The sequence below is a fragment of the Triticum urartu genome, chromosome 3 (genome assembly GCF_003073215.2).
Source record: "Triticum urartu cultivar G1812 chromosome 3, Tu2.1, whole genome shotgun sequence".
In the NCBI taxonomy this organism is placed as follows: domain Eukaryota; kingdom Viridiplantae; phylum Streptophyta; class Magnoliopsida; order Poales; family Poaceae; genus Triticum; species Triticum urartu.
The window spans coordinates 629,879,810-629,897,382 of NC_053024.1; the positions used below are offsets into that span (position 1 = coordinate 629,879,810).

General features: G+C 39.2%; 1 protein-coding gene across 2 annotated transcripts; it reads right to left on the reverse strand.

Annotated features, from left to right (window-relative positions):
* Positions 1–11,235: 11,235 nt before the first annotated feature.
* Positions 11,236–12,665, reverse strand: LOC125548904 (formin-like protein 13). Of its 2 annotated transcripts, none has more exons than XM_048712427.1 (2): positions 12,204–12,665; positions 11,236–11,749 (listed from the first exon to the last, which is right to left on the reverse strand). In XM_048712427.1, the coding sequence occupies exons 1-2, from the start codon at positions 12,535–12,537 to the stop codon at positions 11,661–11,663; spliced, it is 423 nt and encodes a 140-aa protein (XP_048568384.1). In that variant the 5' UTR covers positions 12,538–12,665; the 3' UTR covers positions 11,236–11,660. The 2 variants fall into 2 exon arrangements, with proteins under 2 accessions (XP_048568384.1, XP_048568383.1); XM_048712426.1 differs by having other exon boundaries at positions 11,236–11,765.
* Positions 12,666–17,573: the final 4,908 nt, after the last annotated feature.

Consider the following 17,573-nt stretch of genomic DNA (forward strand, 5'->3'; position numbering starts at 1 on the left):
CCCTCTTCATGTAAACCTTGTAAAATAAAAGAGAATATGCATAAGTATTGTTACATAATGTGTAATAACAACCCATAATGTGATAATTATCGATATAAAAACATGATGCAAAATGGACGTATCAACTCCCCCAAGCTTAGACCTCGTTTGTACTCAAGCGAAAGTCGAAATCGAAAAATATGTCCACATGTTTAGAGATAGAGGTGTCGATAAAATAAAATACGGACATGAGGTATATATATTCTGATCATGGGATCAAAATAATATTCTGATCACAACCTGAACTGCCTGAATAACGTGCTTGAACTTCCCTCTGTACGAACCCGACCTTCGGGCTATCTTCGCAACCATGGCTCCCCCCGTGAATTATTTTGCTTAGTCGTGTTCTATATGGTGTTAGTGTAATCTAGAAATGTTTTTTAGCAACTAAATACCGGTTTTAAATAGGAATCTCGCTCGTTGGCGGATTTTGCTTTCGGGATCGTGATGAAATTGTGTTTTTTTAATTTTACTACCTGATTTATTTGACCCGAACTTCTCCTAGTGCTAGGTTGAACTTCCGCCAACATTGCTCAAATGGGGCTTGCGATATACTGTTGGAAAGCTATGGACACCAGTATCATGACCCAAGTTAAAATTTTGGCAAAATGTAAGCGGTTTAAGAGCAGTTTTGAAAACTGTTTTTTCCTCATACAAAAAACATGAATCATATTTTTGATCGCATTTCTAAACCATTTATCGGAATGAGGCAAATAATATGGCGTTGGAAACCTGCTGCAAAACCGCTCCTTCCACATGTTGAAAGTTTTCTCTAATTCCCTATGGATAAAGGGTAATTTGGAAAACCGTAGAATTTCATAAACGGAACACCTGAGTTCGTATTTTCGATGCCATTTCTAAACGGCTAATCCAATTGAGGCAAATAATATGGCGTTGGAAAGCTTATGAAAATACACTACTTTTTCATGTTGAAAGTTTTTTCTAATTTTGAACAATTTAAAAGTAATTTAGAAAACGATACAAGTTCCACCGAGTTCGTATTTTCGAGCTAATGTTTTAACCGTACGTCCGAATGCAACAAATCATATCGTGTTGGAAAGCTTGAAGAAATGGAAAACTTTTTTGTATATATTGTTTCTCCCAATTCCTTATGGTTTTAAGTCAATTTTGAAAATGGCTAAAAATGTATTTTCCCCGTAATTTCTACAAACTTTATCGGAATGAGGCAAATAATATACCGCTGAAAAGCTACGGAAAATGCAAAACTTTTCCATGTTGATGGTTTTCTCTGATTCCCAGCCGTTTTTATGTAATTTTGAAAACGGCGAGATCATTCGTTCCGCCTTTATCGCGAAACAGATTCTTCGGAAATGCAGCGCGTGAAGAACCTGAACTTCTCGGCGCGTGTACCTGAACTTCACTATGTTTTTCACGTGATTTTTTTGCTCGTAGCTCTCCATCCACTGCTCGTAGCTCTCCATCCACTCACCGGAATTGAGCAAGTGATATACCGGCGGAAAGCTGTTGTAAGCACACAACTTTCCCGTGTTGATCGTTTTTTCATACTCGCGATGATTTTAAAAGTTTTTCATCTGAAATTCATTCAGCGTAGTAGTTAAACTTCGTGCTGTTTTCACGTTGAACTTCTGTTACATACTTTCGTTTGTAATTATCTCGTTCATTCGTCAGTGTCACACAAATGATATTACTTTTGTACAAACCTCTCTCACAATAATTTTTTAATTTTCTTCGACCGAGTAGTTGAACTTATAACAACAAAAAATTTGGACCTTGCCTTTTAATTCATTTTTTTCTCATATTAAACACACACCATGTAGTACATGAACTTTTTCCATTTTTATAATTTGATTTTTTATTTTCTTTTTGAAATCAAATTGGTCCCAAATAATAACTGAACTTCTTCGTGGATTGAGAGAATTGTTTTAAAACCCCAAAAAACATTTTTTTTGTTTTTGAACATGGACATACAAGGTGAACCATTCTCGCAAGAATTTTTTAACTTCCCTGGACAGAGCACTTGAACTTTTGTGAATAAACCTTTTAAACTTTTATTTTTCTATACTTTTATTTCACCTGAAACGCATTCCTTGCAGTACTTGAACTTCTCACTGTTTTCAGTATGAACTTCTATCACATTTTTGTGTATACGTTGAATTACACACAATTTAAGGGTGAACGTCATTTTTTGCCATTTTTGAAACATGTAACTAGAGGTCGAACGTCCCGCAATATAAATTCTGAACCGTGCATAGAGGTGCACGTGAACTTCTTGCAACAAATCTCAGTTTTTTATATACTTTGAACTTCTCTGTTATTTCAAATTGAACTTCTTAGTCTTATTCTTAGAAAAAATGTGTTTTCAAATAAGCATCAATTTTTTTTTAAATTGAACCTCATAATTTTATTTTATTTTCCTAGAAATGGAAAGAATTTGAGTTTTACGTAAACATCAAACTACTCCTTTTATTTTAATTTGAATTTCTTTAATTTTATACTTTAGTAACAAAGAAAATCTGTGTTTTTTTAAATATTGAACTTCTCTTTTTTTATTATTTGGACTTCTTGGTTTATTTCTTTTAGCATCAAAATATCCTAGTTTTGTCATAAATATTGGACCCCCTTCACATTCTTTTTCTAATTAATTTTTGTGAACTATTTTTTTATTTAATTTGAGCTTCCGTTGTGGAAACTTGTTTAACAGGAGGAACCTTTTGAACTTTCCCAGTTTGTGCACTTGAACTTCTAGCAACAAAATTTTTGGACTTCACCTTTTTACTCCTATTTTTTCATACGAAACACACACCATGCAGTACGTGAACCTCCGTCTGTTGGCAATTTGAACTTCTCCCTATTTCACTTTAGTAGCGAAAAAAATCTGAGTTTTTTATAGACATCGAATCGCTCTAACTTTCTTTTTTCAACTTCTTTTGTGTGATTTTTAGATTTGTGAAAAATGAAAGTTTTGTTAGAAACATTGAACTTCTTCATTATTTTGAATATATCTTACTGGTCTTATTCTTTAGTAACCGAAAAAACTGAGTTTCAAATAAGTATCAAACACTCTACTTTTAAAAGTTGAACTTCTTTGGTTTTATTATTTAGTAAACAGAAAAATCTCCGTTCTTTATATACATCAAACTACTTCGTTATTTTAGTTTGAACTTCTTGGCCTTATTCTTGTAATAAGGAGAAAAATCCAAGATTTTAATATACATCAAACTATTCTATGATTTAAAATTGAACTTCCTAGTTTTTTTATTTTTTGCTAGGAGTATTTTAATAAACATCCAAACTGTTGTGGTATTTAAACCCGAATGTTTTTATTTTACTTTTTGGAAACGAATATTTTTTTTCTTTTTTAATAAACTTCAGACTTCTCTATTTTCAAAATTTGAACTTCGTGAATTTTTTGTATGTTCACCTCTTTTTTATACCCAATGTGTGTGTTTTGCCCTAAGCGAACATATTGAACTATCCGCGACAGAGAATATGAACTTCGCATCAACCTTTTTTGTCTTCAAGAATGCTCGCTTGTTTTTTTGCTTTTAATATCGAACTTCTATGCTCTATTATTTTGTAACAGTTTTATGAAGGAGAAGGAAAGCAACAACATAATGTGTGTCAGAGAGACAACTAATTGAGGAAACCAACCAATACATGATACATTTTTTACTGTAAAGAGCAGAGAACAATTTTTTTCCATGTCTTTCCAATTTGAACCCCACTAAAAAGTTTCTATTCAATGTATTTTTTTTAGTGTTTCCGTATTGGTTGAACTTGTTGCTTCCTTAAAATTGAACTTCCTAATGTTTTACTACATGAACACAGAAAAATTGACACTATAAAACCAATATGGAAAACAAACTTCTTGGAGCCGTGATACGTCTCCAACGTACCTATAATTTTTGATTGCTCCATGCTATATTATCTACTATTTTGGACTATATTGGGCTTTATTTTCCACTTTTATATTATTTTTGGGACTAACCTATTAACCGGAGGCCCAGCCCAGAATTGCTGTTTTTTTGCCTAATTTAGTGTTTCGGATAAACGGAATATCAAGCGGAGTCCAAATGGAATAAAATCTTCGGAAACGTGATTTTCTCACCGAACGTGATCCAGGAGACTTGGACCCTACTGCAAGGGATCAACGAGGTGGTCACGAGGGTGGGGGGGCGCACCCCCCGCCTCGTGGGCCCCTTGGTGCTCCACCGACGTACTCCTTCCTCCTATATATACACACGTACCCCCAAACGATCAGAACAGGAGCCAAAAACCTAATTCCACCGCTGCAACTTTCTGTATCCACGAGATCCCATCTCGGGGCCTGTTCCGGAGCTCCGCCGGAAGAGGGCCGTCATCACAGAGGGCTTCTATATCATCCTAGCCTCTCCGATGAAGTGTGAGTAGTTTACCTCAGACCTTCGGGTCCATAGGTAGTAGCTAGATGGCTTATTCTCTCTCTTTGAATCTCAATACAAAGTTCTCCCCCTCTCTCGTGGATATCTATTCGATGTAATCTTCTTTTTGCAGTGTGTTTGTTGAGACCGATGAATTGTGGGTTTATGATCAAGTCTATCTATGAATAATATTTGAATCTTCTCTGAATTCTTTTATGTATGATTGGTTATCTTTGCAAGTCTCTTCGAATTATCCGTTTGGTTTGGCCAACTAGATTGGTAGTTCTTGCCATGGGAGAAGTGCTTAGCTTTGGGTTCGATCTTGCAGTGTCCTTACCCAGTGACAGAAGGGGCAGCAAGGCACGTATTGTATCGTTTCCATCGAGGATAACAAGATGGGGTTTATTTCATATTGCATGAATTTATCTCTCTACATCATGTCATCTTGCTTAAGGCGTTACTCTGTTTTGACTTAATACTCTAGATGCATGCTGGATAGCGGTCGATGAGTGGAGTAATAGTAGTAGATGCAGAATCGTTTCGATCTACTTGTCACGGACGTGATGCCTATATACATGATCATGCCTAGATATTCTCATAATTATGCTCAATTCTATCAATTGCTCAACAGTAATTTGTTCACCTACCATAGAATACTTATGCTCTTGAGAGAAGCCACTAGTGAAACCTATGGCCCCCGGGTCTATTCTCATCATATCAATCTCCATCACTTTTATATTGTTTTGCTATTTACTTTGCTTTTACTTTTTACTTTGCATCTTTATATCAAAAACACCAAAAATATTCTATCTATCAGATCTCACTCTCGTAAGTGACCGTGAAGGGCTTGACAACCCCTAATCGCGTTGGTTGCGAGTAGCTATCGCTTTGTGCAGGTACGAGGGACTTGAGCGTGGGCTCCTACTGGATTGATACCTTGGTTCTCAAAAACTGAGGGAAATACTTACGCTACTCTGTTGCATCATCCCTTCCTCTTCGGGGAAAACCAACGCAAGCTCAAGACGTAGCAAGAAGGATTTCTGGCGCCGTTGCTGGGGAGTCTACGCAAAAAGTCATATACCAAGTACCCATCACAATCCCTATCTCTCGCATTACATTATTTGCCATTTGCCTCTCGTTTTCCTCTCCCCCCAATTCACCCTTGCCGTTTTATTCGCCCTCTCTCTCTATCCTCCCTCTCTGTTTGCCTCTTTTGTCCGTTTGCTTTTTGTTTGCTCGTGTGTCAGATTGCTTGTTTGTCGCGATGGCTCTCAACAGATTTGGTGATCTTCACCTTAAAAGGTTAGAGAGATCGAAAACAACGTTAGGAAGTTTATGGTTTTGCAATTTGAGCATAATAATTTCTTTAGAAACGAGCTTAAGGAACAAAAAAGTTTTATGAGTTATATGAATAAAGAGCTTGATGATATGTCTAAAGAATTTGAGGGTATAAGATCCCAGATTGCTCGTCTAGAGAAGATGACTGCTGAAATTTCGGATATGCAAGCCACCTTAGTCAATAAGATGGCCGCTAAACCGAATATCCTATGAAAATCAAGATGAAGATCTAAAAGTTATTGATGTGTCTCCATTAAATCTTTATTTTGCAATATGAATCTTGATGAAACTGAATATGATCTTCCTTTACCTAGAAGAAGGCGTTCTAAAAATTCGGAGTATTTAGATTTTAATGATGAAATTGATGAAAGTGGGATTGAAAGAAATAAAAATCTAGATGTTGCTAAACCCACTATATTGGATTTCAAGGAATTTAATTATGAAAGTTGCTCTTTGATTGATTGTATTTCCTTGTTGCAATCTGTGCTAAATTCTCCACATTCTTATAATCGAAATAAAGCCTTCATCGAACATATTGTTGATGCCTTGATGCGATCTTATGAAGAAAAACTTGAATTGAAAATTTCTATCCCTAGAAAACTCTATGATGAGTGGGAACCAACTATTAAAATTAAAATTAAAGATCATGAGTTTTATGCTTTGTGTGATTTGGGTGCCAGTGTCTCTACTATTCCCAAGACTTTGTGTGATTTACTAGATTTCTGTAACTTTGATGATTGCTCTCTAAACTTGCATCTTGAGGATTCCACTATTAAGAAACCTATGGGAAGGATTAATGATGTTCTTATTGTTGCAAATAGGAATTATGTGCCCGCAGATTTCATTGTTCTTGATATAGATTGCAATCCTTCTTGCCCTATTATTCTTGGTAGACCTTTCCTTAGAACGGTTGGTGCGATTATTGATATGAAGGAAGGGAATATTAGATTTCAATTTCCATTAAAAAAGGGCATGGAACACTTTCCAAGAAAGAAAATAAAATTACCATATGAAACTATCATGAGAGCCACTTATGGATTGCCTACCAAAGATGGCAATACCTAGATATATTCTTGCTCGTTATGCCTAGCTAGGGGCGTTAAACGATAGCGCTTGTTGGGAGGCAACCCAATTTTATTTTTATTCCTTGCTTTTTTCTCCTGTTTAGTAATAAATAAATTATTTAGCCTCTGTTTTGGTTGTGTTTTTTATGTTTAATTAGTGTTTGTGCCAAGTAGAACCATTGGGAAGACTTGGGGAAAGTCATGTTGAACTTGCTGTAAAAAACAGAAACTTTAGCGCTCACGAGAAATGCTGTTATTTTTATTTGAAGAGTGATATTTAGTTAATTATTTTTTCAGATGATTAATAGATAAATTACTCACGTCCAGCAATTTATTTTATAATTTTAGGGGTTCCAGATATTGTGCTAGCTACAGATTACTACAGACTGTTCTGTTTTTGACAGATTCTGTTTTTCGTGTGTTGTTTGCTTATTTTGATGAATCTATGGCTAGTAAAATAGTTTATAATCCATAGAGAAGTTGTAATACAGTAGGTTTAACACCAATATAAATAAATAATGAGTTCATTACAGTACCTTGAAGTGGTCTTTTGTTTTCTTTCGCTAACGGAGCTCACGAGTTTTCTATTTTGAGTTTTGTGTTGTGAAGTTTTCAAGTTTTGGGTGAATTCTTTTGATGGATCATGGAACAAGGAGTGGCAAGAGCCCAAGCTTGGGGATGCCCATGGCACCCCCAAGATAATCCAAGGACACCAAAAAGCCAAAGCTTGGGGATGCCCCCGGAAGACATCCCCTCTTTCGTCCACTTCCATCGGTAATTTACTTGGAGCTATATTTTTATTCACCAACATGATATGTGTTTTGCTTGGAGCATCTTGTATTATTTGTGTCTTTATTTGTTAGTATGCCACAATCAACCTTGCTGTACACACCTTTTTAGAGATCCATACATGAATTAAAATTTGATAGAATACTCTATGTGCTTCACTTATATCTTTTGAGCTAAGTAGTTTTGCTCTATGTGCTTCACTTATATCTATTGAGCTAAGTAATTTTGCTCTATGTGCTTCACTTATATCCTTTGAGCTAGATAATTTTGCTCTATGTGCTTCACTTATATCTTTTAAGCATTATAATTTTGCTCTATGTGCTTCACTTAGATCTTTTAGAGCACGGTGGTGGATATGTTTTAAAGAAACTATTGATCTCTCATGCTTCACTTAAATTAATTTGAGAGTCTCTTAGTAGCATGGTAATTTGCCTAATAATAATATGCTTGGTATTCAAGATTTGTGAAACTCTCTTTTGAGTGTGTTGAATACTAAGAAAAGATTGAAGCATGATAATTGTTTTGAGTTATGGAGGTGATAATATTAAAGTCATGTTAGTTGAGTAGTTGTGAATTTAAAGAATACTTGTGTTAAAGTTTGTGATTCCCATAGCATGCACGTATGGTGAACCGTTATGTAATAAAGTCGGAGCATGATTTATTTATTGATTTTCTTCCTTATGAGTGGCGGTCGGGGACGAGCGATGGTCTTTTCCTACCAATCTATCCCCCTAGGAGCATGCGCGTAATACTTTGCTTTGATAACTTCTAGATTTTTGCAATAAGTATATGAGTTCTTTATGACTAATGTTGAGTCCATGGATTATATGCACTCTCACCCTTCCACCTTTGCTAGCCTCTCTAATACCGCGCAACTTTTGTCGGTATCATACACCTACCATATACCTTCCTCAAAACAGCCACCATACCTACCTATTATGGCATTTCCATAGCCATTCCGAGATATATTGCCATGCAACTTTCCACCATCTAGTTCATCATGACACACTTCATCATTGCCATATTCATATCCCGGCACACCGCCGGATGCATTCACATAGAGTCATATTTTGTTCTAAGTATCGAGTTGTAATTGTTGAGTTATAAGAATGATCATCATTATTAGAGCATTGTCCCAGTGAGGAAAGAATGATGGAGACTATGATTCCCCCATAAGTCGGGATGAGACTCCGGACGAAAAACAGAGGCCATAAAAAAAGAGAAAAGGCCCAAACAAAGAAAATGATGAGAGAAAAAGAGAGAAGGGACAATGTTACTATCCTTTTACCACACTTGTGCTTCAAAGTAGCACCGTGATCTTCATAGTAGAGAGTCTCTCATGTTATCACTTTCATATACTAGTGGGAATTTTTCATTATAGAACTTCATGAGCAAGCAAGTTGGATGCACACCCACTTAGTTTCTTTTTGAGCTTTCATATACTTATAGCTCTAGTGCATCGGTTGCATGGCAATCCCTACTCACTCACATTGATATCTATTGATGGGCATCTCCATAGCCCGTTGATAGGCCTAGTTGATGTGAGACTATCTTCTCCTTTTTGTCTTCTCCACAACCACCATTCTATTCCACCTATAGTGCTATATCCATGGCTCACACTCATGTATTGCGTGAAGATTGAAAAAGTTTTGAAAAAGTTAGAGTATGAAACAATTGCTTGGCTTGTCATCGGGGTTGTACATGATTTAAATACTTTGTGTGGGGAAGATGGAGCATAGCCAGACTATATGATTTTTTAGGGATAACTTTCTTTGGCCATGTTATTTTGAGAAGACATAATTGCTTTGTTAGTATGCTTGAAGTATTATTATTTTCTATGTCAATATAAATTTTTATCTTAAATCTTTCTGATCTAAATATTCATACCACAATTAAGAAGATTTGCATTGAAATTATGCCAAGTAGCACTCCACATCAAAAATTCTCTTTTTATCATTTACCTACTCGAGGACGAGCAGGAATTAAGCTTGGGGATGCCCGATACGTCTGCAACGTATCTATAATTTTTGATTGCTCCATGCTATATTATCTACTATTTTGGACTATATTGGGCTTTATTTTCCACTTTTATATTATTTTTGGGACTAACCTATTAACCGGAGGCCCAGCCCAGAATTGATGTTTTTTTTGCCTATTTCAGTGTTTCGGATAAACGGAATATCAAACAGAGTCCAAACGGAATAAAATCTTCGGAAACGTGATTTTCTCACCGAACGTGATCCAGGAGACTTGGACCCTACTGCAAGGGATCAACGAGGTGGTCACGAGGGTGGGGGGCGCCCCCCCTAGGGTGCGCCCCCCTGCCTCGTGGGCCCCTCGGTGCTCCACCGACGTACTCCTTCCTCCTATATATACACACGTACCCCCAAACGATCAGAACAGGAGCCAAAAACCTAATTCCACCTCCGCAACTTTCTGTATCCACGAGATCCCATCTTGGGGCCTGTTCCGAAGCTCCGCCGGAAGAGGGCCGTCATCACGGAGGGCTTATACATCATCCTAGCCCCTCCGATGAAGTGTGAGTAGTTTACCTCAGACCTTCGGGTCCATAGTTAGTATCTAGATGGCTTCTTCTCTCTTTGAATCTTAATACAAAGTTCTCCCCCTCTCTCGTGGAGATCTATTTGATGTAATCTTCTTTTTGCGGTGTGTTTGTTGAGACCGATGAATTGTGGGTTTATGATCAAGTCTATCTATGAATAATATTTGAATCTTCTCTGAATTCTTTTATGTATGACTGGTTATCTTTGCAAGTCTCTTCGAATTATCCGTTTGGTTTGGCCAACTAGATTGATAGTTCTTGCCATGGGAGAAGTGCTTAGCTTTGGGTTCGATCTTGCGGTGTCCTTACCCAGTGACAAAAGGGGCAGCAAGGCACGTATTGTATCGTTGCCATCGAGGATAACAAGATGGGGTTTATTTCATATTGCATGAATTTATCTCTCTACATCATGTCATTTTGTTTAAGGCGTTACTCTGTTTTTAACTTAATACTCTAGATGCATGCTGGATAGCGGTCGATGAGTGGAGTAATAGTAGTAGATGCAGAATCGTTTCGATCTACTTGTCACGGACGTGATGCCTATATACATGATCATCCCTAGATATTCTCATAATTATGCTCAATTCTATCAATTGCTCAACAGTAATTTGTTCACCCACCGTAGAATACTTATGCTCTTGAGAGAAGCCACTAGTGAAACCTATGGCCCCCGGGTCTATTCTCATCATATCAATCTCCATCACTTTTATATTGTTTTGCTATTTACTTTGCTTTTACTTTTTACTTTGCATCTTTATATCAAAAACACCAAAAATATTCTATCTATCAGATCTCACTCTCGTAAGTGACCGTGAAGGGCTTGACAACCCCTAATCGCGTTGGTTGCGAGTAGCTATCGCTTTGTGCAGGTACGAGGGACTTGAGCGTGGGCTCCTACTGGATTGATACCTTAGTTCTCAAAAACTGAGGAAAATACTTACGCTACTCTATTGCATCATCCCTTCCTCTTCGGGGAAAACCAACGCAAGCTCAAGACGTAGCAATCCGCATCGTTGAACGGCCCGAGATGGCGGTGTTGAACTTTTTGGGCAACACAATGTCAACGCATACTATTTAGAAATGTATGAGCTCATCAACAAGGGTCTGATTTGAATACAAATGATAGACTGTCATGTATAGTCAGAGAAAACACGAAAGAAAACAAAAAAACTACTGAATATATTCACTTTTTTGTCTCTGCATTTTACATCATATTTGGTTGTAATAGGATCCTGTATGTGCACTTTTCTTGGGGTCTAGTTGTGGCCAAATGGGAAGTTCATAGAAATATGTTGTTGTCGTTCTTCTTCTCACAGAAACTGGAGGATTAAAACTCCAGACGTTGTTGCATTTTGGAGATAAACTTGGAAGAAAACCGACTTGTCAAACTGAAACAAATGGACCAAAACACCTATTTTTTGCACCTGCAGGTATAGCTGAACTTCAGACATCAAAAATCACTTAGAGACGGCAGAGGCAAGCGCTCTATGGCTGGAGCACGGTCGTGGCCGAGGACGTTGGAGAGGGTATAGCTGAATTTCCTCGATGACAGTAAGTGAACTTCGTGCCTTCTTCTGCAAAAACCAAAATCTGAATACATATATAAGAGAAATAGATATATGAACTAGCATGAACAAAAATTGTGATAGGGCATATTTTCTGAACTTTTTATGCAAAAACTCTCTGTATTTTTCACCCCTTGTTCTCTGTGAACTTCAATTTTCAGAACAAGAACTTGGTTAATCGAACCAATGGATCCACATGTCAGGGAGATCTTGCGGATGGCAACTGCACCGTCAGGCATCGGAATCATCCTCGAGAATAGCGTTCGCGCTGTGTAGGGGGTTGGGACAACAACATCGGCAGGACACGAGAGCTTGAAGAACAAGAACAATGCCGCAATGGTGGTCTGAGGGTCACGCATGGATGAACAAGAGGAACTGGAGCGACGATGAGCAGGAGGAACCAGGGGAGTTCCCCGGAGGTAGAGAAGTAGAAGAGGAAGGCCGAGAGCGGGAGGAGACTCACTGGAGGGAGAAGTGCGGGGTTGACCAGAGTGGGGGACGGGAAGAGCAGCGGTGGCCGGTGGTGGAGGCGTGAGGCGGCCGCAAGATCCGACGGCGCACGTGGGGGTTCCAGGGAGGGCGCACGTTATCGGGTGGATCCGGTTAGGGGGCGCGCCGATGGGGGTCTCCGGGGACGGGGGCGACGGCGGGGGTTTCCAGGGATGGGGTGCGGCAGCACCGGTCTCCGGGGAGGGGCGCGGCGGCGCGGGTCTCCGGGGAGGGGCGCTGCGGCGCGAGTCTCTGTGGAGGGGCGCGGCGGCGTGGGGATCCGGGGAGGGGCACGGCGGCGTGGGCATCCAGGGGAGTGAAAGCGGCGTGGGGATCGGGGGAGGGGCTCGGCGGCGGGGATCCGGGGATGCAGGCGGTTGCGGGGTGGAGTGCGGGAGTGGGGGAGAAGAGGTTTTTATTTCTTGTTTTATCGCGTGGGCCGCCACAGCGGTTCGGGAGGATCTGCTCGGCTCCTATATAGGGCGCGCCGTGATTCAAATAGCTATTCTAATCCCGGGATTAGAATAGTGCCACTCTATATATATATATTGTCATATGATATCTTATGCTAAAGTAACAATTCATTCACATACTCAAGTATGAATCAGAAACTTCATTGTAAACTAACAAACTATAATCTCAGTCATTGAAGCAATTGCAATTTATCATAACCTAGGAAAGAGTCAATGCTTCTCAACAAGTCCACATACTCAACCAACATTTAGTCTTTCACAAGTGCTAACACTCACGCGATATTTATGGTTATGAAGTTCTAATCGGACACAGAGAAAGATAGGGGTTTATAGTTTGCCTCCCAACTTTTTACCTCAAGGGTAATGTCAACAATAATAGTTCATGAAAACTCACATCCAATTAGCTATATGTATCTGGATCTTTCCAACACATTGCGCTTGCCAAAGGATAAAATGTAAAAAGGAAAGGTGAAGATCACCATGACTCTTATATAAGGTAGAAGATAAAAGTAAAAGATAGGCCCTTCGCAGAGGGAAGCAGAGGTTGTCATGCGCTTTTATGGTTGGATGCACAAAATCTTAATGCCAAAGAACGTCACTTTATATTGCCACTTGTGATATGGACCTTTATTATTTAGTCCGTCGCTTTTATTTCTTCCACATCACAAGATCGTATAAAAGCTTATTCTGTTCACATTAATAGATCATACATATTTAGAGAGCAATTTTTATTGTGTGCACCGATGACAACTTACTTGAAGGATCTTACTCAATCCATAGGTAGATATGGTGGACTCTCATGGCAAAACTGGGTTTAGGGATATTTGGAAGCACAAGTAGTATCGCTACTTGGTGCAAGGAAATTGGCTAGCAAAAGAGGGAAAGGCAAGTTCAACATGTTGGATGATCCATGACAATATAATTTATCTCAGATGTAAGAAAACATAACCCATTACATTGTCTTCCTTGTCCAACGTCAACTCTTTAGCATATCATACTTTAATGAGTGCTCACAATTATAAAAGATGTCCAAGATAGTATATTTATATGTGAAAACCTCTCTTTCTTTATTACTTCCTATTAATTGCAACGATGACCAAAACTATGTTTATCAACTTTCAACAACTTTTATTCATCATACTTTTTTATGTGAAGTCATTACTCTCCATAAGATCCTTATGATCTCTTTATTTCTTTTTATTTCTTTTTCTTTTATTTATTCCCTCAAGATCATAGCAAGATAATCAAGCCCTTGATTCAACACTAATCTTAATTATATAGCTCACGGACTCGATTACATAGAAGGATCATAAAGCAGAACTCACAACTAGATCATACTAAAACTTTATTCTACTAGATCAAGATATTACCAAAAGGATCGAACTAAGAAAAAGGTAAAGATAAAAGCGATGGTGATACGATACCGGGGCACTCCCCCAAGCTTGGAAGTTGCCAAGGGGAGTGCCCATACCCATGTGTTTATGTTTCCTTCCTCGCAGGTGGTGATGAAGGAGTTGCTGATGATGTAGGCTTGTCGTCCATCTTCCAAGGCATAGGCTCACCATCATAGAAGGATGACCGAGTCTCCGGGATCCTCAAATCTGCAGCCAAACTCATCCTCTTGAATCTATATTCATACTCACAATTTTGGTTTTGCGGGTCGTAGATCTGGGCTAGGAGGCGCTCGATTTTCTCGTGAAGCTTGAAGATGGCTTCCCCAATGTTCTTGTCATCCAGCTTGTGGTTGTTGGTGAACTCCATGATCATTATATGATTGGAGTCAAGTCCATGTTCCACCATCTCCTGGCACTTGAAAACTTGTTGCTCCAATGCCTCGAGCCTTGTCTCCATGCTTTCGGTCCTACTTGGTCCCTCAACATCGCGGATGTGCAGCAACCCCTCACGCATCTCAATGGTTTGAGGGTGTTGCAGCACCTCCACGAGGTAGGGGTTGATGACCTTCTTGAAGAACTTGTCCTTGGGGGCACTTGAAGACGCCATGGCGATCTATATCTGTTAGAAAAACAGTTCAAAACAAAGACAGGAGATAATTGCGTGATACGGTGGTCAAAACCTTCGGGAGATTATATAATGAATTTTTACCGACCAAAAGAAGTATCGTGCAAGAAAACAGAGTCCGGAGAGCACACGAGGTGCCCACGAGGCAGGGGCGCGCCCTCCACCCTCGTGGAAGCCTCGTGTCCTTTCTGGTCTGCTTCTTATTTTCCTATTTTCTTAAATATTCCAAAACGGAGAAAAATTGCCATTAGAACTGTTTTGAAGCCGGTTTACTTACCGTACCACGTACCTATTCCTTTTCGGAGTCTGAAACGTTTTGGAAAGTGTCCCTTATGTATTCCTCTAGGGTTACGGTTTCAATAACATTAGTTTCAACATTTATAGGATTACCTAAGATATAATGTTTGATTCTTTGGTCGTTCACCACCCTCGGATTTGTGCCTTCAAAGTTGTTGATTTTTATGGCACCGGAATGATAGACCTCCTCGATGACATAAGGACCTTCCCATTTAGAGAGAAGCTTGCCTGCGAAAAATCTTAAACGAGAGTAGTATAGCAATACATAATCACCTACATTAAACTCGCGCTTTTGTATCCTTTTATCATGCCATCTTTTAACTTTTTCTTTAAACAATTTGGCATTCTCGTAGGCCTGGGTTCTCCATTCATCAAGTGAGCTAATGTCAAAAAGCCTCTTCTCACCGGCAAGTTTGAAGTCATAGTTGAGCTCTTTAATAGCCCAATATGCCTTATGTTCTAATTCGAGAGGTAAGTGACATGCTTTTCCATAAACCATTTTATACGAAGACATACCCATAGGATTTTTATATGCAGTTCTATAAGCCCATAATGCATCATCAAGTTTCTTGGACTAATTCTTTATAGATCTATTAACAGTCTTTTGCAAAATTAATTTAAGCTCTCTATTGCTCAATTCTACTTGACCACTAGACTGTGGATGATATGGAGATGCAATTCTATGATTAACATCATACTTAGCAAGCATTTTACGGAAAGCACCATGAATAAAATGTGAACCACCATCAGTTATTAAATATCTAGGGACTCCAAACCTCGGAAAAGTAACCTTTTTAAGCATCTTAATAGAGGTGTTATGATCAGCACTACTAGTTGGAATAGCTTCTACCCACTTAGTAACATAATCAACAACAATTAAAATACGTGTATACCCATTAGAGGAAGGAAAATTTCCCATATAATCAAAGCCGCAAACATCAAATGGTTCAATAACAAGTGAATAATTCATAGGCATTTCTTGACGTCTACTAATATTACCAATTCTTTGACATTCCTCACAAGATAAGACAAACTTACGGGCATCCTTGAAGAGAGTAGGCCAATAAAAACCGGATTGCAATACCTTATGTGCAGTTCTATCTCCAGCATGGTGTCCTCCATAAGCTTCGGAGTGACACTTGCGTAGGATCTGTTCCTGTTCATGCTTAGGTATACGACGTCTAATAACACCATCTACTTCTTCTTTATAAAGGTGTGGGTCATCCCAGAAGTAATGTCTTAAATCATAGAAAAACCTTTTCTTTTGCTGGTATGTGAAACTAGGTGGTATAAATTTAGCAACAATGTAATTAGCATAATCAGCATACCATGGCGCAGTACGAGAAGCATTTATGACATTTAATTGTTCATCAGGAAAGCTGATACGTCTCCAACGTATCTATAATTTTTGATTGCTCCATGCTATATTATCTACTGTTTTGAATGTTTATGGGCTTTATTATACACCTTTATATCATTTTGGGGACTAACCTATTAACCCAGAGCCCAGTGCCAGTTTCTGTTTTTACCCTAATTTAGGGTTTCGAAGAAAAGGAAAATCAAACGAAGTCCAATTGACCTGAAACTTCACGGAACTCATTTTTGGAAGGAAAGAAGCCCAGAAGACTTGGAGTGCACGTCTGGGGATCTGCGAGGAGGTCACGAGGCAGGGGGGTGCCCACCCCCCTGGGCGTGCCCTCCACCCTCGTGAGCCCCTCGTGGCCCCCCTGGCATACTTCTTCTGCCTATATATCTCCATATACCCTAAAAACATCGATGAACACAATAGATTGGGAGTTCCGCCGCCAGAAGCCTCCGTAGCCACCGAAAGCCAATCTAGACTCGTTCCGGCACCCTGCCGGAGGGGGCAATCCTTCTCCGGTGGCCATCTTCATCATCCCGGTGCTCTCCATGACGAGGAGGGGGTAGTTCTCCCTCGGGGCTGAGGGTATGTACCAGTAGCTATGTGTTTGATCTCTCTCTCTCTCGTGTTCTTGAGGTGATACGATCTTGATGTGTCGCGAGCTTTGCTATTATATTTGGATCCTATGATGTTTCTTCCCCCCTCTACTCTCTTGTAATGGATTGAGTTTCCCCTTTGAAGTTATATTGTCGGATTGAGACTTTAAAGATTTGAGAACACTTGATGTATGTCTTGCCGTGGATATCTGTGGTGACAATGGGATATCACGTGATTCACTTGATGTATGTTTTGGTGATCAACTTGCGGGTTCCGCCCATGAACCTATGCATAGGGGTTGGCACACATTTTCGTCGTGATTCTCCGGTAGAAACTTTGGGGCACTCTTTGAGGTCCTTTGTGTTGGTTGAATAGATGAATCTGAGATTGTGTGACGCATATCGTATAATCATACCCACGGATACTTGAGGTGACATTGGAGTATCTAGGTGACATTAGGGTTTTGGTTGATTTGTGTCTTAAGGTGTTATTCTAGTACGAACTCTAGGGCTGTTTGTGACATTTATAGGAATAGCCCAACGGATTGATTGGAAAGAATAACCTTGAGGTGGTTTCGTACCCTACCATAATCTCT